At 45.4% G+C, this 26,961-nt stretch overlaps 1 protein-coding gene and 1 non-coding gene across 2 annotated transcripts; both read right to left on the reverse strand.

Moving 5' to 3' along the window:
- Positions 1–925: 925 nt before the first annotated feature.
- Positions 926–26,188, reverse strand: LOC129856057 (high affinity choline transporter 1-like). The gene is made up of 9 exons (XM_055924193.1): positions 25,965–26,188; positions 25,151–25,264; positions 12,893–13,048; positions 9,849–9,997; positions 8,570–8,713; positions 6,784–6,937; positions 6,272–6,489; positions 2,535–2,705; positions 926–2,236 (listed from the first exon to the last, which is right to left on the reverse strand). Exons 1-9 carry the CDS (start codon positions 26,149–26,151, stop codon positions 1,853–1,855), a joined length of 1,677 nt encoding a protein of 558 aa, XP_055780168.1. The 5' UTR covers positions 26,152–26,188; the 3' UTR covers positions 926–1,852.
- trnaa-ugc (transfer RNA alanine (anticodon UGC)) lies at positions 22,358–22,433 on the reverse strand. Its single transcript has one exon. It is a non-coding gene; the product is annotated as a tRNA-Ala (tRNA).
- Positions 26,189–26,961: the final 773 nt, after the last annotated feature.

Consider the following 26,961-nt stretch of genomic DNA (forward strand, 5'->3'; position numbering starts at 1 on the left):
GTCTGGTCTTACTGGTTGCGTCCCAAAAGGCACCCTATACACTATGTAGTGTACTACTTTAGACCAGAGCCCTTTGGGTCCAGGAGCCGGTGTCCCAAAAAAGCATCTTAAGGCTAAGTTAATCGGAAACTGGATCCTTGTTAATAGCATAGACTGCCTAAAGGCACACCTGTTCATTGAAATGCATTCCAGGTGACTACCTCATGAAGCTGGTTGAGAGAATGCCTAGAGTGTGCAAAGCTGTCATCAAGGCAAAGGGTGGCTACTTTGAAGAATATATGATCCCATATGTGTTATTTCATAGTTTTGACGTCTTCACTATTATTCTACAATGTAGAAAATAGTAAAAAATAAAGGAAAAACCCTTGAATGAGGAGGTGTGTCCAAAACGTCTGACTGGTGCTATATATATATATATACACACACCCGTATGGTGTCGCTTCCTGATACAGTCAACATCAGGTAAAGTGAAAAATGTATTTCCAATGAAATCAAGGGAACTATATAATAGACCCCTTCTACAACTGTCACTCAAACATTCTGAATTCCAAATCAGGCACTGTAGCCCCTCCCTCCTGGCCACTACTGTAGATCTGAGAGGATCTGATTGGTGGAAGCAATAGGGCAACAGTTCCACCCAGCCAATCGTAAAAAGGCAAGATGAAAGCGTTACCGTGACTCTTACATGAGATCCATAGGAGTGTCTAGGACAGGAGTGTCTAGGACAGGAGTGTCTAGGACAGGAGTGTCTAGGACAGGAGTGTCTAGGACAGGAGTGTCTAGGACAGGAGTGTCTAGGACAGGAGTGTCTAGGACAGGAGTGTCTAGGACAGGAGTGTCTAGGACAGGAGTGTCTAGGACAGGAGTGTCTAGGACAGGAGTGTCTAGGACAGGAGTGTCTAGGACAGGAGTGTCTAGGACAGGAGTGTCTAGGACAGGAGTGTCTAGGACAGGAGTGTCTAGGACAGGAGTGTCTAGGACAGGAGTGTCTAGGACAGGAGTGTCTAGGACAGGAGTGTCTAGGACAGGCGTGTCAAACTCATTCCAATGGAGGGCCTAGTTGTCTGCTGGTTTTAGGTTTTTCCTTTCAATTAAGCCCTCGAAAACCAGGTGAAGGGAATTCCTTACAAATTAGTGACCTTAATTCATCAATCAAGTAGAAGGAGCGAAAACCTGCAGACACTCTGCCCTCCGTGGAATGAGTTTGACGTCTAGGGTGTAGGGGCTAAGATGGTGAAACTTGCATTCAGCCAATCAGCAAAGCAAAGCAAAGCAATTCAGGCTTTCTTGAAAGTCAAGACAATCCTTGTCCTGCAAAGAAACAGTATTTTCTTTTATAGTTTAGAAATAGATTTAGCAAGCAGTCAGCATTTAGAATGAACTGTGGGGTATAAACTGCTTTATAGTGATGTGATGACATCACGTGCCCCGCGTACCTTCAAAAGTATTCAGCAATCATCGTTTATTAGAAAAACACGATAATTTCGATCATTTGTCTCAATAAAGAAAGTCAGACAAAATAAAACTCCACCTCTGTGGAAAAGGAAATGTTGTCGTTCATTAGAACGTTTCTCGTAGAGCTGCCGTTTTTCTTTGCGACATTGCTTTTGTCTAATTAACCCGGGTCACTGGAAACTGCCAAGTGTCTGGTCATTTTTACCAGCAACACAATGTTTTATGACCACATGATGTCATAATGGGGGTTATTTTTGTTGTTGTTGTTGCGTGTTTTCGACCATCCTCCCGTCTCCAAATCCTTCCGAGTCCTCAGCAGAAACACAAAATGTCCGCCCGACCAACGAAACCCTTTGCCTCAATATGGCCGTCCTCAGTTTCCATCGTTCTCCCCTGTTCAGCAGCTGGTGTCCAGAAGCTGTTTGTTCACCACCGCCTCCTTGGCCTTCGCGTAGTCCTTTTTACTCTCCTCTTTCTTAAGCTTGGTCAGCGCCGTGACTTTGGCCTGCGACCTCTTGATCTGAAACACGTCCCACCTCTCCGACAGCAGCCCCTTGTTAAAGATGACGGAGGTGACGCAGGAGGTGATGAGGATGGAGCAGAGAGACGTCAGCATGATGGTGGTACGGAACGGGAAGAACTGGGTCATCACGCCCTCCGCGTCCTTCCTGAACCCAGGGAAGTGGATGACAGGGGGAAGGTTGATGAGGGGTTCCCCACTCAGGATACGGAGGACCAACGCTAGGAAATACCCCACACTGGCACCGTAACCGTTGGACACCTAGCGGAATGAACAAATCACTAGATAGATGAATAGATACTGCAGATGGATATCGTGACATGCAGAATTCACAAATCATCTCTACACACGTCCACCACAGGAGGCTGGTGGCACTATAATTGGGGAGGACGTGCTGGTGATAATGGCTGGAGCGGAATAGGTGGAACGGTATCTAACACATGGTTTCCATGGTTTCCAGGTGTTTGATGCCATTCCGTTTGCTCCGATTCGGCCATTATTATGAGCCGTCCTCCCCTCAGCAGCCTCCTGTGACGATCACCCACTCATCCACCCCTACCTTGAAGAAGAGGACACAGACAAGCTGTGGGAACATGATGGTGTATGACATGTCAACGCCCACCAGCCAGAAAACCAGAACACTGTTATCCAGGAAGGTCAGGGCCGTCCCCGCCAGGCCACACACCACCACCGAGCTACGGATCACCCACTGCATCTCCCTGTCTGAGGCCTGGAGGAGAGAGAGACACAAGATGGAGGCACAGTGGTCAGGACAGATCAAGACAGATCCAAGATGGAGGCACAGTAGTCAGCACAGATCAAGACAGATCCAAGATGGAGGCACAGTAGTCAGCACAGATCAAGACAGATCCAAGATGGAGGCACAGTGGTCAGGACAGATCCAAGATGGAGGCACAGTGGGTAGGAGAAACACAATAAATGACTATCACCCCCTGCCTCTCTCTGCCTAGAGGTTAAATAAGAAGTTTGTAAGATCCTTTGTGTATGCAAACATGCGCATGTGTGCCTTTTTACAGTCCGTATATGGTGGAGGGGATCCGATTGGCTGATAATATTCATGTCCAGTGGTGTGTATTCATGGATGCCAAGCCAAGCTTTCACCCAAAAAATGACCAAGAAAAAAAAAACATATAATATAATGTATCTTTCGTCTCTCTGTGTGTTCAGCCTCTTCCGAATTTAAGGAAATGTATCTCACTGGAGAAAGCATCCAAGTGAAGGAAACCACGCCCCTGTATGTATAACCCATCCATCTGATGCTGTCTGGTCAGAAAGAGGACGATGCTGTCTGGTCAGAAAGAGGACGATGCTGTCTGGTCAGAAAGAGGACGATGCTGTCTGGTCAGAAAGAGGACGATGCTGTCTGGTCAGAAAGAGGACGATGCTGTCTGGTCAGAAAGAGGACGATGCTGTCTGGTCAGAAAGAGGACGATGCTGTCTGGTCAGAAAGAGGACGATGCTGTCTGGTCAGAAAGAGGACGATGCTGTCTGGTCAGAAAGAGGACGATGCTGTCTGGTCAGAAAGAGGACGATGCTGTCTGGTCAGAAAGAGGACGATGCTGTCTGGTCAGAAAGAGGACGATGCTGTCTGGTCAGAAAGAGGACGATGCTGTCTGGTCAGAAAGAGGACGATGCTGTCTGGTCAGAAAGAGGACGATGCTGTCTGGTCAGAAAGAGGATGATGCTGTCTGGTCAGAACGAGTACTATGCTGTCTGGTCAGAAAGAGGACGATGCTGTCTGGTCAGAAAGAGGACGATGCTGTCTGCGTGCCCCTGGCTATTGTAAAATAAAAAAATGGTAGAAAATGGTGCCGTCAGGTTTGCTTAATATACGGAACTAGAAGATGTATACTTTACCGTTTACTTTTGACACTTAAGTATATTATAGCAATTACATTTACTTTTGATACTTAAGTATATTTAAAACCAAATACTTTCAGACTTTAACTCAAGTAGTATTTTACTGGGTGACTTTCACTTGAGTCATTTTCTATTAAGGTATCTTTACTTTTACTCAAGTATGACAGTTGGGTACTTTTTCCACCACTGACTCTAGCCACTGTAAGGAGTGACCCAAAGGGGCTTTGTTTGATATCATCTTGATAACGTCCTGATAACGTCCCGATAACTGAAAACGCCCCGATAACTGAAAACGCCCCGATAACTGAAAACGTCCCGATAACTGAAAACGCCCCGATAACTGAAAACGTCCCAGATAACTGAAAACGCCCCGATAACTGAAAACGCCCAGATAACTGAAAACGCCCCAATAACTGAAAACGTCCCGATAACTGATAACTGAAAACGGCCCGATAACTGAAAACATCCCGATAACTGATAACTGAAAACGGCCCGATAACTGATAACTGAAAACGTCCCGATAACTGATAACTGAAAACGCCCCGATAACTGAAAACGCCCCGATAACTGAAAACGCCCCGATAACTGAAAACTGAAAACGGCCCGATAACTGAAAATGTCCTGACATAACATTATATCAATCCAGTGGTGACACTATTTCTTACTAGCTGTTCTTTTGACCTTTTATCAATCTGGTGACGTTGTATTTCATACGAGCTGAACCTAAACTGAGCCTCACTAACAGCATTGAATAATGTAGCTACAGTTGTTCCTCTTTAAACACTGCCCTATATCGTACAGTGCATTATGGGTAACATTCCACGGTCGGACTGAATGGAAACAATTACATTAGCGTTCAAGACCAAAGTGTTGAACAACAACAAAACACACAGTGAATACACAGTGAGACACAGACAGACAGACACACAGACACACAGTCAGTCAATCAGTCAGTCAGTCAGTCAGTCAGTCAGTCAGTCAGTCAGTCAGTCAGTCAGTCAGTCAGTCTTTGAATAGGTCCCATTACTTCTCGAAGCTGGCAGTAGGCATGTGTGTATAATGTGTAATATGCCGGCTTACATAAGCTGGTTAGATAAGCTGGCAGTAGGCGTGTGTGTGTGTGTGTGTAATGTGTAATATAGTGGTTAGATAAGCTGGCAGTAGGCGTGTGTGTGTAATGTGTAATATAGTGGTTAGATAAGCTGGCAGTAGGCGTGTGTGTATAATGTGTAATATAGTGGTTAGATAAGCCGGCAGTAGGCGTGTGTGTATAATGTGTAATATAGTGGTTAGATAAGCTGGCAGTAGGCGTGTGTGTATAATGTGTAATATAGTGGTTAGATAAGCTGGCAGTAGGCATGTGTGTATAATGTGTAATATAGTGGTTAGATAAGCCGGCAGTAGGCATGTGTGTATAATGTGTAATATAGTGGTTAGATAAGCTGGCAGTAGGCGTGTGTGTATAATGTGTAATATAGTGGTTAGATAAGCTGGCAGTAGGCGTGTGTGTGTGTGTGTGTATAATGTGTAATATAGTGGTTAGATAAGCTGGCAGTAGGCGTGTGTGTATAATGTGTAATATAGTGGTTAGATAAGCTGGCAGTAGGCGTGTGTGTATAATGTGTAATATAGTGGTTAGATAAGCCGGCAGTAGGCGTGTGTGTGTGTGTGTGTATAATGTGTAATATAGTGGTTAGATAAGCCGGCAGTAGGCGTGTGTGTATAATGTGTAATATAGTGATTGGCTGTAAATATCATGCAGCTGCCCACACAACACAAGGTTGTCTATACATAATGCTCTTAACCAATCAAAAGCCCTCGTTTTCAGACCCCCAACAGAGAAAAACAGGAACGAAAAACATCTTTCCCCCAGATACATTTGAATTCAAAACCCTCCCCCCAAAAATGTATCCTCTGTCTCCTAGAACAGCATGAGGGCCAAATGGAGACGTGTGTGTGTGTGTGTGTGTGTGTGTGTGTGTGTGTGTGTGTGTGTGTGTGTGTGTGTGTGTGTGTGTGTGTGTGTGTGTGTGTGTGTGTGTGTGTGTGTGTGTGTTTTCATACATGTGAGTGTGTCAAAATAGAAGTGCTTGCTATAACAGGATTGTGGTTGTTTTGCCAACAGTCTGGATTGATAAACGTCTGTTTTCTGTCTCAATGTATGCCAGTGGTGTTGATGTTTGACTGAGTTTGGTCATTTGGGGACGTTTCGGTGGTTCTGTGACGTTTTATGACGACTTGTTGGTGTTTGTGACGTTTTAAGAGCCTTTAGGAGGACTTTCTAACGTCACAATAACGTCACAATAACGTAATTAAAAGAAGTCCACTGGTGGGTTTTGTGACGAAGTTACATTGAAGTGAAGTTGAAACAACATTGAAACAACAACGAAGTGACGTTTCGTAATGTTCTCCGACCTGATTCCTGATGATATTCTTGTAGATGTTGGAGGAGAACATGGAGGCGGAGCTGAGGAGAGCGGAGTCCATGGATGACATCACGGCGGCAGCGACGGCCCCAATGCCGATGATGGAGACGTAGGAGGGGGTGAGGTACTGCAGGGCGATGGGGAGGATGGATCCGGCCTGGCCGCGCTCGTATGGGGTCGGAGAACCATAGCTAGTCAGGTTCCAGTCTGAACAACACAACACATAAATAAACATTTGTCATTGGTCCAGTTTGTGAAAGAACACACATCTTTTTATTGTAGGTTCACAAACCCTCACTGACCCATTTCTAGTGCAACAACTGGGTGGCCATTTTGTGCTTGTTGCATAAAAACAGACACTTCCTGTGGAGTTATACTGTTCTGTCACAAACCCTCACTAAGGTAGGTGTGTGCGTGTGCGTGTGCGTGTGCGTGTGCGTGTGCGTGTGCGTGTGTGTGTGTGTGTGTGAGTGAGAGAGTGTGAGAGAGTGAGTGTGAGACCTGTGGATGCAGCGACAGCCCCCACCAAGACAGACGGGATGCCCAGCACCAGGCAGAAAGCTGAGGAGGCGAAGCAGGTGACCTGAGCCTGGGTGTAGGACGACGCTGATAGGATCCTCTGGTAGAAGGCCTGATAGGCCAGGCCTCCCAGAGCCTGAGAACACAACATCTCATCACTAACAGGTGCTAAGTGGCATAAACAAATCCACGTCCAGCCACTCGTGTGGGTTTGACATTTTAAAAAGCCTTTAATGAACGGGCTAGGTCATTATTAAATTACACCAATGTGTATTGGGCCTACGCCTTCATCAAGGTGTCTGTTTTGTCATTTAGAGAATATAGTGAATATATACTTTTAATGAGGTGGGACACCAGGAGAACAGCTGATAGGCCAGAAGTCTAAGACCCCAAAGGAAAACAACAACCCCGTAGAACTAGAATGAGTAGAATGGACTTGGAAGCTCTGACCATGGGAATTTGACAGGTAAACTGTTCTATTCTATTCGTTCTAATTCTATGGAACAATCAACACTTATCAGGAGAATGAGGCTGAGAAACATCAGTTTTAAAATGCTTCACAAATATATGGGTCATTCTACAGAAGTGGTTCAAATTGCTGTCCCCAGTAAAATAAATACAACTAATTACAAAAATAAAAATCATCATGACATATTCTAGTCCATTCCAAAGCAATAACAGACACATCGGTGAATTAATATAGTACAACACCATTGTTCATTTACTGTACCTATTTATATTGGGAGGTGGCGGTCTTCCACCATGGCTCCTAAAATTATTGTTTGACAATAAAACAAATAATGATTTTTGTAATTCTTCAACACTGGGACTTCAATAGATCATCCTGAGTTGTTCTATTATGAAATGGAAACATACTGATCTGAATGTTGTTCCCAGTTTTGATGACACCACCGACACATTAAAAGACTATAGAATGAATGTGCCTTAATAAGCCACACCCCTACAATTGTAATCAGGAAATGCATTCCTCTGCATCACGGCCACATGGTGAGTCTGCCAACATTTCAAAGAAAATTTGTGAACAAGTTAATAAATCTTCTGTATTTTTAAGAAGTATCAATACTGAAAATATATATTTCTAAATGGTTTTGGGACTAAAAATATGTTTTTGGGGGGGTGTATATCAGTCCAAAATATAGCTGCTAGTCATATCTTAGCTATGGGGATTCATTTAAAGTCCAAAATAAATTTAAATGATCAAAACTAAAATGGTCACAATCGAAACAATTTGATTGGTTTCATTTATGACACTTGATTGTTACTCCAATGGTATTTCTTTACATCGATTTGAAAACACATCTGATGTGATAATCTACATTAAACACATACATGATTATTTGTAGAGTTATTAAGGACAGTCAAGGACATCCGTAAGGTGGCAACATGATTTGAAGTACAGCAGAAAGACAGAGATCTTCTCTGAGTACAGAGAGGATAAAAACAGACCCTGTGCAGCAGGCACAAAGACGGAGCCAAAGACTCCCAGAGAGGAGGATGGAATGGCGTGCACGGCGAAACCATGGTGCAGCTCTCTGGTGGAGAATTCACCTGCCCTTCATGTGGCAAACCATGTGGGTCTCGCATTGGCCTGCACAGCCACATGCAATGGCACAAACGCAACCTCATCAATAACCACAATTGGGAGCAGTGTCATCATCAACATCGACGTCAGCCGCAAGTTAGTGTGTGTACCTATGATACTTGTGTGTGTGTGTGTACCTACATCTGTGTGTTTCCGGTCACTCACCAGAACCATGAAGTCGTCAATCCACTTCCCCGCGTCTCTCAGCTCCAGCTTGCCGACCCATGGGGCCTGGAACGTTTCGTTGAATGCGGTCAGAGTGATGTCCATGGAGTTTGGGTTGGTCATCATAAATGGCACACAGATCCACTGTGAGAGGAGAGATGAGGGGGGGAGAGGGGAGAGATGAGGGGGGAGAGGTGAGAGGTGAGGGGAAGCGAGGGGAGGGGGGAGGGGGGAGAGGGGAGAGGTGAGGGGGGAGAGGGGAGAGGTGAGGGGAAGCAAGGGGAGGGGGAGAGGTGAAGCAAGGGGAGGGGGAGAGGTGAAGCAAGGGGAGGGGGAGAGGTGAAGCAAGGGGAGGGGGAGAGGTGAAGCAAGGGGAGGGGGGAGAGGGGAAGCGAGGGGAGGGGGGAGGGGGGAGAGGGGAGAGGTGAGGGGGGAGAGGGGAGAGGTGAGGGGAAGCAAGGGGAGGGGGAGAGGTGAAGCAAGGGGAGGGGGAGAGGTGAAGCAAGGGGAGGGGGAGAGGTGAAGCAAGGGGAGGGGGAGAGGTGAAGCAAGGGGAGGGGGGAAGGAAGGTGAAGGGAGGAGAGGGGGAGGAGTTAGGGTTGGTCATCATAACAGATCCACTGTGACAACAACAACATGAGGATCACTGAGTATTTTACTTCCAGAACATTTCAAGTAAAGTAGCTCCCACTGTTTTCACTGCACTCCCCAAAATACATGTCCTCCAACCTACGGTAGAAAGCTGACAAATACACATTGTTAAAGGTCCAATGAGGCTGTTTCTTTTTTTATCTCAATATCAAATAATTAAGTACTTTACTGTAATTGTTTTCAATTAATAAGGTCAAACAAGAAACAAAAATAACTTCTTAACAAAGAGCAATTTACAAAGAACTTATGTAGGACTGTCTGTAAGTGGTCTGTTATTGGCCGAGAGGTTTGGAACTCTTTCTTATTGGTCTATTAACTCATTTACTGCTTGGTGATGTCACCAGGCCAGGCCAAAACTCGATCCTAGAACAACTAGCAGAAATTTCAGGCGGCTCTTACACTAAAATGGCAATATCATAATTTTCACATTTTCACAGTATTATTCCAACCTAGTGTGGAAATATATATATAAAACACAAGAGCATCTCGATTTGAATGCACTGGGCCTTTACGTATATTGGCAATTCCTTTCAAATAAAGTTGGATTCGATTTGAAGGGCTATGACTGATCAAGCTGAAATATTCTTTAAATAAAGTTGGGCAGGATTGGATTCAAAATGTCACTCACCAGACTGAGGAAGATGAGGATGAGCTGGATGACGTCGGTGTAGGCTACAGAGTAGAGTCCTCCCAGTAGAGTGTAGATGATGGCCACCACAGAGCTGATACAGATGGAGTAGACATAGGGCAGGTCCAGAATCACACTCATAGTGCCACCTGCAGCACACAGGGAAGGCAACGGAACACTGAGCCAAGGAACACTCAGAACACTGAGCCAAGGAACACTCAGAACACTGAGCCAAGGAACACTCAGAACACTGAGCCAAGGAACACTCAGAACACTGAGCCAAGGAACACTCAGAACACTGAGCCAAGGAACACTCAGAACACTGAGCATCATCAACAATAGAATGTTCACAGACCGTTATCAGTGATTAGCTGATCACCTACTGCTGTATAGCTGAACCACTCTGCTTCTCCTTCTGGAAACTAAATGCTGGTTATAACTTATGGCTACTTTGTGTACCGCATAAATGTACTGCAAATACTAAAGTAATATCCTAGAAACAGTGGTGAGCCGGGTCAAGTACAGTATAATTTTTTTCTATTGCTATATACGATTAACAGTACACATTATAAATGTAACCTTTTTATATACATACAGTTGAAGTCGGAAGTTTACATACACCTTAGCCAAATACATTTATACTCAGTTTTTCACAATTCCTGACATTTAATCCTAGTTAAAAATGCCCTGTCTTAGGTCAGTTAGGATCACCACTTTATTTTAAGAATGTGAAATGTCAGAATAATAGTAGAGAGAATTATTTATTTCAGCTTTTATTTCTTTCATCAAATTCCCAGTGGGTCAGAAGTTTACATACACTCAATTAGTATTTAGTAGCATTGCCTTTAAATTGTTTAACTTGGGTCAAACTTTTCGGGTAGCCTTCCACAAGCTTCCCACAATAAGTTGGGTGAATTTTGGCCCATTCCCCCTGACAGAGCTGGTGTAACTGAGTCAGGTTTGTAGGCCTCCTTGCTCAGGGCTTTGTGATGGCCACTCCAATACCTTGACTTTGTTGTCCTTAAGCCATTTTGCCACAACTTTTAAAGTATGCTTGGGGTCATTGTCCATTTGGAAGACCTATTTGCAACCAAGCTTTAACTTCCTGACTGATGTCTTGAGATGTTGCTTCAATATATCCACATAATTTTCCTGCCTCATGATGCCATCTTTTTTGTGAAGTGCACCAGTCGCTCCTGCAGCAAAGCACCCCCACAACATGATACTGCCACCCCCGTGCTTCACGGTTGGGATGGTGTTCTTCAGCTTGCAAGCCTCCCCCTTTTTCCATTATGGCCATCCCAAAGTTTCATCAGACCAGAGGACATTTCTCCAAAAAGTACAATCTTTGTCCCCATGTGCAGTTGCAAACCATAGTCTGGCTTTTTTATGGTGGTTTTGGAGAAGTGGCTTCTTCCTTGCTGAGCGGCCTTTCAGGTTATGTCGATATAGGACTCGTTTTACTGTGGATATAAATACTTTTGTACCCGTTTCTTCCAGCATCTTCACAAGGTCCTTTGCTGTTGTTCTGGGATTGATTTGCATTTTTCGCACCAAAGTACGTTCATCTCTAGGAGACAGAACGCGCCTCCTTCCTGAGCGGTATGACGGCTGCGTGGTCCCATGGTGTTTATACTTGTGTACTAATGTTTGTACAGATGAACGTGGTACCTTCAGGCGTTTGGAAATTGCTCCCAAGGATGAACCAGACTTGTGGAGGTCTTGGCTGATTTCTTTTGATTTTCCCATGATGTCAAGCAAAGAAGCACTGAGTTTGAAGGTAGGCCTTGAAATACATCCACAGGTACACCTCCAATATATTCAAATGATGTCAATTAGCCTATCAGAAGCTTCTAAATCCATGACATCATTTTCTGGAATTTCTCAAGCTGTTTAAAGGCACAGTCAACTTAGTGTATGTAAACTTCTGACCCACTGGAATTATGATACAGTGAATTATAAGTGAAATAATCTGTCTGTAAACAATTGTTGGAAAAATTACTTGTGTCATGCACAACGTAGATGTCCTAACCGACTTGCCAAAACTATAGTTTGTTAACAAGAAATTTGTGGAGTGGTTTTAAACTAGGTTTAATGACTCCAACCTAAGTGTATGTAAACTTCTGACTTCAACTGTCTATGCTGTCTGTCCATTGATGTCCATATAATCATAGCATTTTTTCAGTTTAGGTCAACAATGGGTTCTAGCCTCGACCTAAGCAGGGCAGGGTCTGTTTCAAACCTTGAAGCAACCAAAGAGCAATGGTCAAGCAACAGGCCTGTCAAAATGTATATTTTTTGAACCGAAGAAAGCAAAACGGCTCATATCGGAAGAAGCCTACTGAGTCTCTGAGTTCCTTCTCTCACTCGAAGATTCATCATCATCATCATCATCATCATCATCATCATCATCATCATCATCATCATCATCATCATCATCATCATCATCAGGTTACATCATAACTATTCAGAACTAAGGAACTAAAGAATATCAAATAATAATAATAATAATGCACAAATAAATATTTAAATAGAGAAAATTATCAATAAGTAGATTAAACATGAGTAAATCCAGGTCTACCTCTCTCCAATCAGGGCCAGGGTCAGCCCAGCTTGGACCCGCCCGCCTGGCCAAGACGCACCTACGTCCTTAAACAGAAAAGTGTCAGATCGCCACATCGCTGACTACTAGGTTTTTCAGCCTGCCTGTGACCTTTTGACCTCTACTCTTGACCTTTGACTTGAACTTCACCACATATATTTGAATGTTTGACCTCTGATGTCGAGGAGTATCTATGATATTATATTTTCTTTAGCCCCTTCAGAGATGTTGTGTGTGTGGGTGTGGGTGTGGGTGTGGGTGTGGGTGTGTGTGTGTGTGCGTGCGTGCGTGTCGAGGGTTGGAGAACATACTGTACTGCAGAACCAGTTGGTTACGTAGGCAACATTCAAACATTGTATCAGTTGGTTACCTAGGCAAACTTCAAACATTGTATAAGTTGGTCATTCTAGGGCCACAATAAAACATTGAATCAGTTGGTTACCTAGGCTGACCAGCGTCCTAGCGACCCACAGGACGTCTGCAATGAGCGCTGGGAAGATGAGCAGGCTGCTCAGGACGTTGCCATACTTTATCTGGAACGGGTCCATCATCGTCACATACTTGTTTTCCCTCATTGGCTTGGCGAAGAAAAAACCACCTGCATCAGAAAGAGAGAGAGGATATGGGGATGGAGGGGGGAGAGAGAGGGAGAGGGGGATGGAGGGGTGAGAGAGAGGTAGAGGGGGATGGAGGGGGGAGAGAGAGGTAGAGGGGGATGGAGGGGGGAGAGAGAGGGAGAGGGGGTGGAGGGGTGAGAGAGAGGAGGAGGGGATGGAGGGGGAAGAGAGAGGAGGAGGGGATGGAGGAGTGAGAGAGAGTAGGAGGGGGAGAGAGAGGGAGAGGGGGATGGAGGGGTAGAGAGAGGAAGAGGGGGATGAGGGGTGAGAGAGAGGGAGAGGGGGATGGAGAGGGGAGAGAGAGGAGGAGGGGATGGAGGGGGGGAGAGAGGAGGAGGGGATGGAGGGGGGAGAGAGAGGAGGAGGGGATGGAGGAGTGAGAGAGAGGAGTAGGGGGATGGAGGGGAGAGGGAGAAGAGGAGGCGATGGAGGGGAGAGGGAGAGGAGGAGGGGATGGAGGGGGGAGAGAGAGGGAGAGGGGGATGGAGGGGGGAGGGAGAGGGGGGGGAGGGGTGAGAGAGAGGAGGGAGGGAGGGTGGGTGGGTGGAGAGAGAGGAGGGAGGGTGGGTGGAGAGGAGGGGGATGGAGGGGGAGAGAGAGAGGAGGGGGATGGAGGGGGAGAGAGAGAGGAAGAGGGGGATGGAGGGGGGGGGTGGAGAGGTGGGAGGAAAAGGAGGAGGAGGATGGAGGGGGGATAATAAAACAATAGGAAACTTAAAACAAACAGGTGTTGACCTCTGATAACACAACACCTTTTTCTGTTTTGTTATTGCCAGCCGAGCGCCGGACAAACAATGGATCAAAACAACGCCAAGGGGATCATGTTACATTTCCTGATTTCCAATCAAAGCTACTAAACACACACACACACACACACACACACACACACACACACACACACACACACACACACACACACACACACACACACACACACACACACACACACACACACACACACACACACACACACACACACACACGCCCCCCACCACTCACCCCATAGCCCATAACTACGACAAATCATTTCCCTCTAGCTTTACGACGTGTTCTTTTGTCATAAAACAACGTACTGGACAGATGTTTCATTTGCGCGTGTGTGCGTGTGAGTGTGCGTGTGGATGTTGGTGTGGATATGCGTGTGTGTGTGTGCGTGTGCGTGTGTGTGTGTGTGTGGAGGACACCTATGGCCCAGTTGGAAGCATTCTGCTCCAGTGATCAAGTTACACATAGGTCACGTTCCAAATGGCACCCTATTCCCTTTGTAGTTTGACCAGGGCCCAGAGGGGAATAGGGTGTAGTTTGACCAGGGCCCAGAGGGGAATAGGGTGTAGTTTGACCAGGGCCCAGAGGGGAATAGGGTGTAGTTTGACCAGGGCCCAGAGGGGAATAGGGTGTAGTTTGATCAGGGCCCAGAGGGGAATAGGGTGTAGTTTGACCAGGGCCCAGAGGGGAATAGGGTGTAGTTTGACCAGGGCCCAGAGGGGAATAGGGTGTAGTTTGACCAGGGCCCAGAGGGGAATAGGGTGTAGTTTGATCAGGGCCCAGAGGGGAATAGGGTGTAGTTTGACCAGGGCCTATAGAGGAATAGGGTGTAGTTTGACCAGGGCCCAGAGGGGAATAGGGTGTAGTTTGACCAGGGCCCAGAGGGGAATAGGGTGTAGTTTTACCAGGGCCCAGAGGGGAATAGGGTGTAGTTTGACCAGGGCCCAGATGGGAATAGGGTGTAGTTTGACCAGGGCCCAGAGGGGAATAGGGTGTAGTTTGATCAGGGCCCAGAGGGGAATAGGGTGTAGTTTGACCAGGGCCTATAGAGGAATAGGGTGTAGTTTGACCAGGGCCCAGAGGGGAATAGGGTGTAGTTTGATCAGGGCCCAGAGGGGAATAGGGTGTAGTTTGACCAGGGCCCATAGGGGAATAGGGTGTAGTTTGACCAGGGCCTATAGAGGAATAGGGTGTAGTTTGACCAGGGCCCAGAGGGGAATAGGGTGTAGTTTGACCAGGGCCCAGAGGGGAATAGGGTGTAGTTTGACCAGGGCCCATAGAGGAATAGGGTGTAGTTTGACCAGGGCCCAGAGGGGAATAGAGTGTAGTTTGACCAGGGCCCATAGAGGAATAGGGTGTAGTTTGACCAGGGCCCAGAGGGGAATAGAGTGTAGTTTGACCAGGGCCCATAGGGGAATAGGGTGTAGTTTGACCAGGGCCCAGAGGGGAATAGAGTGTAGTTTGACCAGGGCCCATAGAGGAATAGGGTGTAGTTTGACCAGGGCCCAGAGGGGAATAGAGTGTAGTTTGACCAGGGCCCATAGGGGAATAGGGTGTAGTTTGACCAGGGCCCATAGAGGAATAGGGTGTAGTTTGACCAGGGCCCAGAGGGGAATAGAGTGTAGTTTGACCAGGGCCCAGAGGGGAATAGGGTGTAGTTTGACCAGGGCCCAGAGGGGAATAGAGTGTAGTTTGAACCTTTGACCATGGTCTGGAGACATATGGTTTAGAGAGGTGGGACATTAACTCCATGGCCTGGAGACATATGGTTTAGAGAGGTGGGACATTAACTATATGGTCTGGAGACATATGGTTTAGAGAGGTGGGACATTAACTATATGGTCTGGAGACATATGGTTTAGAGAGGAGGGACATTAACTCCATGGTCTGGAGACATATGGTTTAGAGAGGTGGGACATTAACTCCATGGTCTGGAGACATATGGTTTAGAGAGGTGGGACATTAACTATATGGTCTGGAGACATATGGTTTAGAGAGGTGGGACATTAACTCCATGGCCTGGAGACATATGGTTTAGAGAGGTGGGACATTAACTCCATGGCCTGGAGACATATGGTTTAGAGAGGTGGGACATTAACTATATGGTCTGGAGACATATGGTTTAGAGAGGTGGGACATTAATTCCACGGCCTGGAGACATGTGGTTTAGAGAGGTGGGACATTAACTATATGGTCTGGAGACATATGGTTTAGAGAGGTGGGACATTAACTCCATGGTCTGGAGACATATGGTTTAGAGAGGTGGGACATTAACTCCATGGCCTGGAGACATATGGTTTAGAGAGGTGGGACATTAACTCCATGGTCTGGAGACATGTGGTTTAGAGAGGTGGGACATTAACTATATGGTCTAGGGACATATGGTTTAGAGAGGTGGGACATTAACTCCATGGCCTGGAGACATATGGTTTAGAGAGGTGGGACATTATTCCACAGCCTGGAGACATATGGTTTAGAGAGGTGGGACATTAACTATATGGTCTGGAGACATATGGTTTAGAGAGGTGGGACATTAATTCCACGGCCTGGAGACATATGGTTTAGAGAGGTGGGACATTAACTATATGGTCTGGAGACATATGGTTTAGAGAGGTGGGACATTAACTGTATGGTCTGGAGACATATGGTTTAGAGAGGTGGGACATTAACTATATGGTCTGGAGACATATGGTTTAGAGAGGTGGGACATTAACTATATGGTCTGGAGACATATGGTTTAGAGAGGTGGGACATTAACTCCATGGTCTGGAGACATATGGTTTAGAGAGGTGGGACATTAACTCCATGGCCTGGAGACATATGGTTAAGAGAGGTGGGACATTAACTATATGGCCTGGAGACATATGGTTTAGAGAGGTGGGACATTAACTCCATGGTCTGGAGACATGTGGTTTAGAGAGGTGGGACATTAACTATATGGTCTAGGGACATATGGTTTAGAGAGGTGGGACATTAACTCCATGGCCTGGAGACATATGGTTTAGAGAGGTGGGACATTATTCCACAGCCTGGAGACATATGGTTTAGAGAGGTGGGACATTAACTATATGGTCTGGAGACATATGGTTTAGAGAGGTGGGACATTAATTCCACGGCCTGGAGACATATGGTTTAGAGAGGTGGGACATTAACTATATGGTCTGGAGACATATGGTTTAGAGAGGTGGGACATTAACTGTATGGTCTGGAGACATATGGTTTAGAGAGGTGGGACATTAACTATATGGTCTGGAGACATATGGTTTAGAGAGGTGGGACATTAACTATATGGTCTGGAGACATATGGTTTAGAGAGGTGGGACATTAACTGTATGGTCTGGAGACATATGGTTTAGAGAGGTGGGACATTAACTATATGGTCTGGAGACATATGGTTTAGAGAGGTGGGACATTAATTCCACGGCCTGGAGACATATGGTTTAGAGAGGTGGGACATTAACTATATGGTCTGGAGACATATGGTTTAGAGAGGTGGGACATTATTCCACAGCCTGGAGACATATGGTTTAGAGAGGTGGGACATTAACTATATGGTCTGGAGACATATGGTTTAGAGAGGTGGGACATTAATTCCACGGCCTGGAGACATATGGTTTAGAGAGGTGGGACATTAACTATATGGTCTGGAGACATATGGTTTAGAGAGGTGGGACATTAACTGTATGGTCTGGAGACATATGGTTTAGAGAGGTGGGACATTAACTATATGGTCTGGAGACATATGGTTTAGAGAGGTGGGACATTAACTATATGGTCTGGAGACATATGGTTTAGAGAGGTGGGACATTAACTCCATGGTCTGGAGACATATGGTTTAGAGAGGTGGGACATTAACTCCATGGCCTGGAGACATATGGTTAAGAGAGGTGGGACATTAACTATATGGCCTGGAGACATATGGTTTAGAGAGGTGGGACATTAACTCCATGGTCTGGAGACATGTGGTTTAGAGAGGTGGGACATTAACTATATGGTCTAGGGACATATGGTTTAGAGAGGTGGGACATTAACTCCATGGCCTGGAGACATATGGTTTAGAGAGGTGGGACATTATTCCACAGCCTGGAGACATATGGTTTAGAGAGGTGGGACATTAACTATATGGTCTGGAGACATATGGTTTAGAGAGGTGGGACATTAATTCCACGGCCTGGAGACATATGGTTTAGAGAGGTGGGACATTAACTATATGGTCTGGAGACATATGGTTTAGAGAGGTGGGACATTAACTGTATGGTCTGGAGACATATGGTTTAGAGAGGTGGGACATTAACTATATGGTCTGGAGACATATGGTTTAGAGAGGTGGGACATTAACTATATGGTCTGGAGACATATGGTTTAGAGAGGTGGGACATTAACTGTATGGTCTGGAGACATATGGTTTAGAGAGGTGGGACATTAACTATATGGTCTGGAGACATATGGTTTAGAGAGGTGGGACATTAATTCCACGGCCTGGAGACATATGGTTTAGAGAGGTGGGACATTAACTATATGGTCTGGAGACATATGGTTTAGAGAGGTGGGACATTAATTCCACGGCCTGGAGACATATGGTTTAGAGAGGTGGGACATTAACTATATGGTCTGGAGACATATGGTTTAGAGAGGTGGGACATTAACTGTATGGTCTGGAGACATATGGTTTAGAGAGGTGGGACATTAACTATATGGTCTGGAGACATATGGTTTAGAGAGGTGGGACATTAACTGTATGGTCTGGAGACATATGGTTTATAGAGGTGGGACATTAATTCCACGGCCTGGAGACATACAGTGGGGCAAAAAAGTATTTAGTCAGCCACCAATTGTGCAAGTTCTCCCACTTAAAAAGATGAGAGAGGCCTGTAATTTTCATCATAGATACACTTCAACTATGACAGACAAAATGAGGGAAAAAAATCCAGAAAATCACATTGTAGGATTTTTAATGAATTTATTTGCAAATTATGGTGGAAAATAACTAACTACATGGCCTGGAGATATATGGTTAAGAGAGGTGGGCCATTAACTCCATGGCCTGGAGACATATGGTTGAGAGAGGTGGGACATTAACTATATGGTCTGGAGACATATGGTTTAGAGAGGTGGGACATTAACTCCATGGTCTGGAGACATATGGTTTAGAGAGGTGGGACATTAACTCCATGGTCTGGAGACATATGGTTTAGAGAGGTGGGACATTAACTCCATGGTCTGGAGACATATGGTTTAGAGAGGTGGGACATTAACTCCATGGCCTGGAGACATATGGTTTAGAGAGGTGGGACATTAACTATATGGTCTGGAGACATATGGTTTAGAGAGGTGGGACATTAACTATATGGTCTGGAGACATATGGTTTAGAGAGGAGGGACATTAACTCCATGGTCTGGAGACATATGGTTTAGAGAGGTGGGACATTAACTCCATGGTCTGGAGACATATGGTTTAGAGAGGTGGGACATTAACTATATGGTCTGGAGACATATGGTTTAGAGAGGTGGGACATTAACTCCATGGCCTGGAGACATATGGTTTAGAGAGGTGGGACATTAACTCCATGGCCTGGAGACATATGGTTTAGAGAGGTGGGACATTAACTATATGGTCTGGAGACATATGGTTTAGAGAGGTGGGACATTAACTCCATGGTCTGGAGACATATGGTTTAGAGAGGTGGGACATTAACTCCATGGCCTGGAGACATATGGTTTAGAGAGGTGGGACATTAACTCCATGGTCTGGAGACATGTGGTTTAGAGAGGTGGGACATTAACTATATGGTCTAGGGACATATGGTTTAGAGAGGTGGGACATTAACTCCATGGCCTGGAGACATATGGTTTAGAGAGGTGGGACATTATTCCACAGCCTGGAGACATATGGTTTAGAGAGGTGGGACATTAACTATATGGTCTGGAGACATATGGTTTAGAGAGGTGGGACATTAATTCCACGGCCTGGAGACATATGGTTTAGAGAGGTGGGACATTAACTATATGGTCTGGAGACATATGGTTTAGAGAGGTGGGACATTAACTGTATGGTCTGGAGACATATGGTTTAGAGAGGTGGGACATTAACTATATGGTCTGGAGACATATGGTTTAGAGAGGTGGGACATTAACTATATGGTCTGGAGACATATGGTTTAGAGAGGTGGGACATTAACTCCATGGTCTGGAGACATATGGTTTAGAGAGGTGGGACATTAACTCCATGGCCTGGAGACATATGGTTAAGAGAGGTGGGACATTAACTATATGGCCTGGAGACATATGGTTTAGAGAGGTGGGACATTAACTCCATGGTCTGGAGACATGTGGTTTAGAGAGGTGGGACATTAACTATATGGTCTAGGGACATATGGTTTAGAGAGGTGGGACATTAACTCCATGGCCTGGAGACATATGGTTTAGAGAGGTGGGACATTATTCCACAGCCTGGAGACATATGGTTTAGAGAGGTGGGACATTAACTATATGGTCTGGAGACATATGGTTTAGAGAGGTGGGACATTAATTCCACGGCCTGGAGACATATGGTTTAGAGAGGTGGGACATTAACTATATGGTCTGGAGACATATGGTTTAGAGAGGTGGGACATTAACTGTATGGTCTGGAGACATATGGTTTAGAGAGGTGGGACATTAACTATATGGTCTGGAGACATATGGTTTAGAGAGGTGGGACATTAACTATATGGTCTGGAGACATATGGTTTAGAGAGGTGGGACATTAACTGTATGGTCTGGAGACATATGGTTTAGAGAGGTGGGACATTAACTATATGGTCTGGAGACATATGGTTTAGAGAGGTGGGACATTAATTCCACGGCCTGGAGACATATGGTTTAGAGAGGTGGGACATTAACTATATGGTCTGGAGACATATGGTTTAGAGAGGTGGGACATTAATTCCACGGCCTGGAGACATATGGTTTAGAGAGGTGGGACATTAACTATATGGTCTGGAGACATATGGTTTAGAGAGGTGGGACATTAACTGTATGGTCTGGAGACATATGGTTTAGAGAGGTGGGACATTAACTATATGGTCTGGAGACATATGGTTTAGAGAGGTGGGACATTAACTGTATGGTCTGGAGACATATGGTTTATAGAGGTGGGACATTAATTCCACGGCCTGGAGACATTCAGTGGGGCAAAAAAGTATTTAGTCAGCCACCAATTGTGCAAGTTCTCCCACTTAAAAAGATGAGAGAGGCCTGTAATTTTCATCATAGATACACTTCAACTATGACAGACAAAATGAGGGAAAAAAATCCAGAAAATCACATTGTAGGATTTTTAATGAATTTATTTGCAAATTATGGTGGAAAATAACTAACTACATGGCCTGGAGATATATGGTTAAGAGAGGTGGGCCATTAACTCCATGGCCTGGAGACATATGGTTGAGAGAGGTGGGACATTAACTATATGGTCTGGAGACATATGGTTTAGAGAGGTGGGACATTAACTCCATGGTCTGGAGACATATGGTTTAGAGAGGTGGGACATTAACTCCATGGTCTGGAGACATATGGTTTAGAGAGGTGGGACATTAACTCCATGGTCTGGAGACATATGGTTTAGAGAGGTGGGACATTAACTCCATGGCCTGGAGACATATGGTTTAGAGAGGTGGGACATTAACTCCATGGCCTGGAGACATATGGTTTAGAGAGGTGGGACATTAACTCCATGGCCTGGAGACATATGGTTTAGAGAGGTGGGACATTAACTCCATGGCCTGGAGACATATGGTTTAGAGAGGTGGGACATTAACTCCATGGCCTGGAGACATATGGTTTAGAGAGGTGGGACATTAACTCCATGGCCTGGAGACATATGGTTTAGAGAGGTGGGACATTAACTCCATGGTCTGGAGACATATGGTTTAGAGAGGTGGGACATTAACTCCATGGTCTGGAGACATATGGTTTAGAGAGGTGGGACATTAACTCCATGGTCTGGAGACATATGGTTTAGAGAGGTGGGACATTGAGGTTTCTGCATTATGATGCATTTACATGACACGTCAACATTCTATAGCAGTCATGTTAGCGCCCCGTTAACATTACATTGGGAATATTTAAACAATGATATGTAACTGAATTTCTAGAACTACAAAAAACATAAAAAGTTCCAGAACTTGGGCCGACTCTCACTATATATGGTTCTCGTATGGCTTAACTGTTGACATGAATGATATGTCACTGGGAGACCAAATTTAGGACAGTGTGTAAAAGCAGTTTTGAATGACATCACACTGTAACTAAGACCATGTGGCTAATGAAACTGAGACCAGATCAAGCCTTTAAAGGGATAGTTTGGGGATTTTGGCAGTGAAGCCCTTTATCTACTTCCCCATTGAGATGAACTCTGACTGCAGTATGAAGGAAGTTAGTGCTCGTTTAAATGCTTCTTTACATTTACATTACATTTAAGTCATTTAGCAGACGCTCTTATCCAGAGCGACTTACAAGTACATACATTCATACTTTTTTTGTACTGGCCCCCCGTGGGAATCGAACCCACAACCCTGGCGTTGCAAGCGCCATGCTCTACCAACTGAGCCACACGGGGCCACGTGTGGCTCTTTATTGACAGCCTCTGGTCAAAAGTAATACAACATATAGGGAATATGGTACCATTTGGAACACAGACAATAGTAATGTTACTGAGACCATAAGAAGACATGGTAATGTTACTGAGACCAAAGAAGACATGGTAATGTTACTGAGACCATAAGAAGACATGGTAATGTTACTGAGACCATAAGACATGGTAATGTTACTGAGACCATAAGAAGACTAATGTTACTGAGACACTAAGAAGACATGGTAATGTTACAGAGACCATAAGAAGACATGGTAATGTTACTGAGACCATAAGACATGGTAATGTTACCGAGACCATAAGAAGACTAATGTTACTGAGACCATAAGAAGACATGGTAATGTTACTGAGACCATAAGAAGACTAATGTTACCGAGACCATAATAAGACATGGTAATGTTACTGAGACCATAAGAAGACATGGTAATGTTACTGAGACCATAAGAAGACATGGTAATGTTACTGAGACCATAAGAAGACACGGTAATGTTACTGAGACCATAAGAAGACACGGTAATGTTACTGAGACCATAAGAAGACACGGTAATGTTACTGAGACCATAAGAAGACACGGTAATGTTACTGAGACCATAAGAAGACTGGTAATGTTACTGAGACCATAAGAAGACTAGTAATGTTACTGAGACCATAATAAGACATGGTAATGTTACCGAGATCATAAGAAGACATGGTAATGTTACTGAGACCATAAGAAGACATGGTAATGTTACTGAGACAACAAGAAGACTAATGTTATCGAGACCATAAGAAGACATGGTAATGTTACTGAGACAATACGACATGGTAATGTTACTGAGACCATAAGAAGACATGGTAATGTTACTGAGACCATAAGAAGACATGGTAATGTTACTGAGACCATAAGAAGACATGGTAATGTTACTGAGACCATAAGACATGGTAATGTTACTGAGACCATAAGACATGGTAATGTTACTGAGACCATAAGAAGACTAATGTTACTGAGACCATAAGACATGGTAATGTTACTGAGACCATAAGAAGACATGGTAATGTTACTGAGACCAGAAGACATGGTAATGTTACTGAGATGAAGGGGAGGAGACGGGTTAAAGAAGGATTTTTAAGCCTTGAGACAATTGAGACATGGATTGTGTATGTGTTCCACTCAGAGGTTGAATGGGCAAGACAAAATATTTAAGTGCCTATGAACGGGGGTATGGTAGTAGGTGCCGGGTGCACCGGTTTCTGTCAAGAACTGCAACGCTGCTGGGTTTTTAATGCTCAACAGTTTCCTGTGTGTATCAAGAATGGTCCACCACCCAAAGGACATCCAGCCAACTTGACACAACTGTGGGAAGCATTAGTGTCAACATGGGCCAGCCTCCCTGTGGAACGCTTTCAACACCTTGTAGAATCCATGTCCCTGACGTATTGAGGCTGTTCTGAGGGCAAAATGTGGGGGTGCAACTCTATATTAGGAAGGTGTTCTTAATGTTTTGTACATTCAGTGTTGCTATGGATATGATATGTGGGTTAGGGTTAGGGTTAGGGTTATTACTGTTGACCAGGGCCCTATTCCCTATATAGTGCACTACTGTTGACCAGGGCCCTATTCCCTATATAGTGCACTACTGTTGACCAGGGCCCTTTTCCCTATATAGTGTACTACTGTTGACCAGGGCCCTGTTCCCTATATAGTGTACTACTGTTGACCAGGGCCCTATTCCCTCTATAGTGCACTACTGTTGACCAGGGCCCTTTTCCCTATATAGTGTACTACTGTTGACCAGGGCCCTATTCCCTATATAGTGTACCACTGTTGACCAGGGCCCTATTCCCTCTATAGTGCACTACTTTAGACCAGGGCCCTATTCCCTATATAGTGCACTACTGTTGACCAGGGCCCTATTCCCTATATAGTGCACTACTTTTGACCAGGGCCCTATTCCCTATATAGTGCACTACTTTTGACCAGGGGCCAATAAGGCTTGGTCAAAGTAGTACACTATATACTGTAATGAAACAGCAGGGAGCAGATCTCGACCTTCGACCTTCTAGTCCGAAGTCCAGCGCGCTATCGACTGTGCAGCTAAAGCGGCCGAGTCCATGTCCTCGCTTATAAACCCAGGGTCGTTACACTATGGAATAGGGTGCCATTTAGGATGCCCCCATTGGTTCTGTTCAGTAGAGAACATGTCTCAGCTTTAGTAGCTCCCTCTACTGTTTCATAACGCGTATCCTGTTTCATAACGCGTATCCTGTTTCATAACGCGTATCCTGTTTCATAACGCGTATCCTGTTTCATAACGCGTATCCTGTTTCATAACGCGTATCCTGTTTCATAACGCGTATCCTGTTTCATAACGCGTATCCTGTTTCATAACGCGTATCCTGTTTCATAACGCGTATCCTGTTTCATAGCGCGTATCCTGTTTCATAGCGCGTATCCTGTTTCATAACGCGTATCCTGTTTCATAACGCGTATCCTGTTTCATAACGCGTATCCTGTTTCGGCCTGCTGAGCACGTTTCCAGATGACCTCATAGCACACAGGCGTGTTTATCTGTGTTACTGGGTAACACAAGAGTTAGTGCTAGAGCAGATGAGTTGAAGGTACGTCTAAAATTGGCCCCCTATTCCGTATATACAGCTCATATCAGCACTGGGGTCAGACCGTGGGGTTAGAGGTCATATGACTCACCCAGGAAGAAGGTGAGTATGTAGGGGACTGGCATCAGAGCCCAGACCAGACCCAGGGTGGGGTTGTAGACAGCCTCCGCTATACCCAGGATAAACCCTCCTCCAACCCACGTAGCTGTAGGGAAAAGAGAGAGAGAGAGAGAGAGAGAGAGAGAGAGAGAGAGAGAGAGAGAGAGAGAGAGAGAGAGAGAGAGAGAGAGAGAGAGAGAGAGAGAGAGAGAGAGTGAGAGAGAGAGAGAGAGAGAGAGAGAGAGAGAGAGAGAGAGAGAGAGAGAGAGAGAGAGAGAGAGAGAGAGAGAGAGAGAGGATGAGAGAGAGAGAGAGAGGAGAGAGAGAGAGAGAGAGAGAGAGAGAGAGAGAGAGATGTTAACAGGAACACATCCACATGGGCCAATATATACCAATACAGTAACACCTCCTTCTGAGAGTCCCACCATAAACAACTATCAACAAGCTGTCAGTAACATGTTAAGAGATGTTTAGTGGCGTCAAGTAGGCATGCAGTCGAAAGACATCTGATATTCAACACTTCCCCTGGTGCTAGTAAACAGATATGCAGTTGACTCATTGGTTGTTGATATTTGTGTAAGCTCTCAGAATAAGCTCCTTCCATCCCTCCCTCCCTCTCTCCTTCCATCCCTTCCTCCCTCTTTCCTTCCCTCCCTCCCTCCCTCCCTCCCTCCCTCTCACCAATCAGTGTGAAGATTCCGACCAGTATATTGAAGAAACTTGAAACTTGTCAGGTTTATGGTAACAGTAAACCCCACTCTGTTTGGGCATGGTCTCTACAAGACCCAATCTGATTGGCTGCTTACCAGTCAGAGTGAAGATCCCCACCAAAAGGTTGATGTTGCGTCCGGCAAGCAGCGTGATCTCCATCCCGTCCGACCCGGTACACTTCCTCTCCACCTTCTTGGAGCGCATCGAGGCCCAGATCCCCGTGCCTAGGATCAGCAAGTAGAAGATCGCCATGACGATCAGGCCCGGAACGTTCAGAGACATTTTAACCTTGTTCTCCTTCCTCTTCTCACCGAAGCAAATGATTGTTCAACTAGAAAGATAGAGAGAGACAGATCTGTAATCAAGTAGAAAGGACAGAGAAAGAGGAAGGTTTCATGCATTGGGAGATGTACATACAGTGAATGTACAGCAGGCCGTCCCTCCTCTCTACTGCAGCCTCTGCAGGACTCCTAGCTCTCCAGAAGGATGGTTGGCCTGGACAGGGTTGGGGTCAACTACATTCCAATTCCACTCAATTCCAAAAGTAAAGTCAATTCCAATTCCAAGTATTCTTCGTTGAAAAGTATTGAAGATAATTGGAATAGGAATTTCAGTGTACTTCCTGAATTGACTGTAGTTTAAATGGAATTGAGCCCAACCCTGAGTTGGCCATCCCTGCTGTACACTACCATGCAAACAGCAGAGGAGACAGGATCAAAGAAAGGAAAGAAAAGTACAGAATATACATATAGATACATAGATATACTGTAGGAACACTTTCAATAATATCATGACTGTTAAACAGGTGGGGCGTTGGGATGGGGCTGAGGGAGGGTAAGCAGAGGGGGTGTTGGGATGGGGCTGAGGGAGGGTAAGCAGAGGGGGGTGTTGGGATGGGGCTGAGGGAGGGTAAGCAGAGGGGGGTGTTGGGATGGGGCTGAGGGAGGGTAAGCAGAGGGGGGTGTTGGGATGGGGCTGAGGGAGGGTAAGCAGAGGGGGGCGTTGGGATGGGGCTGAGGGAGGGTAAGCAGAGGGGGGCGTTGGGATGGGGCTGAGGGAGGGTAAGCAGAGGGGGGCGTTGGGATGGGGCTG

This window comes from Salvelinus fontinalis, chromosome 5, assembly GCF_029448725.1.
Source record: "Salvelinus fontinalis isolate EN_2023a chromosome 5, ASM2944872v1, whole genome shotgun sequence".
In the NCBI taxonomy this organism is placed as follows: domain Eukaryota; kingdom Metazoa; phylum Chordata; class Actinopteri; order Salmoniformes; family Salmonidae; genus Salvelinus; species Salvelinus fontinalis.

What these genes read in the sequence shown, in the direction of transcription:
- LOC129856057 (XM_055924193.1), bottom strand. Translation starts at nt 26,151, where the DNA reads ATGTCTCTGAACGTTCCGGGCCTGATCGTCATGGCGATCTTCTACTTG. An exon ending in GGGGATCTTCACTCTGACTG is followed by an intron (nt 25,265 to 25,964) that starts GTAAGCAGCCAA and finishes TTTTCCCTACAG; the next exon opens with CTACGTGGGTTGGAGGAGGG. An exon ending in TCTGTGTCCTCTTCTTCAAG is followed by an intron (nt 2,237 to 2,534) that starts GTAGGGGTGGAT and finishes TCATTCCGCTAG; the next exon opens with GTGTCCAACGGTTACGGTGC.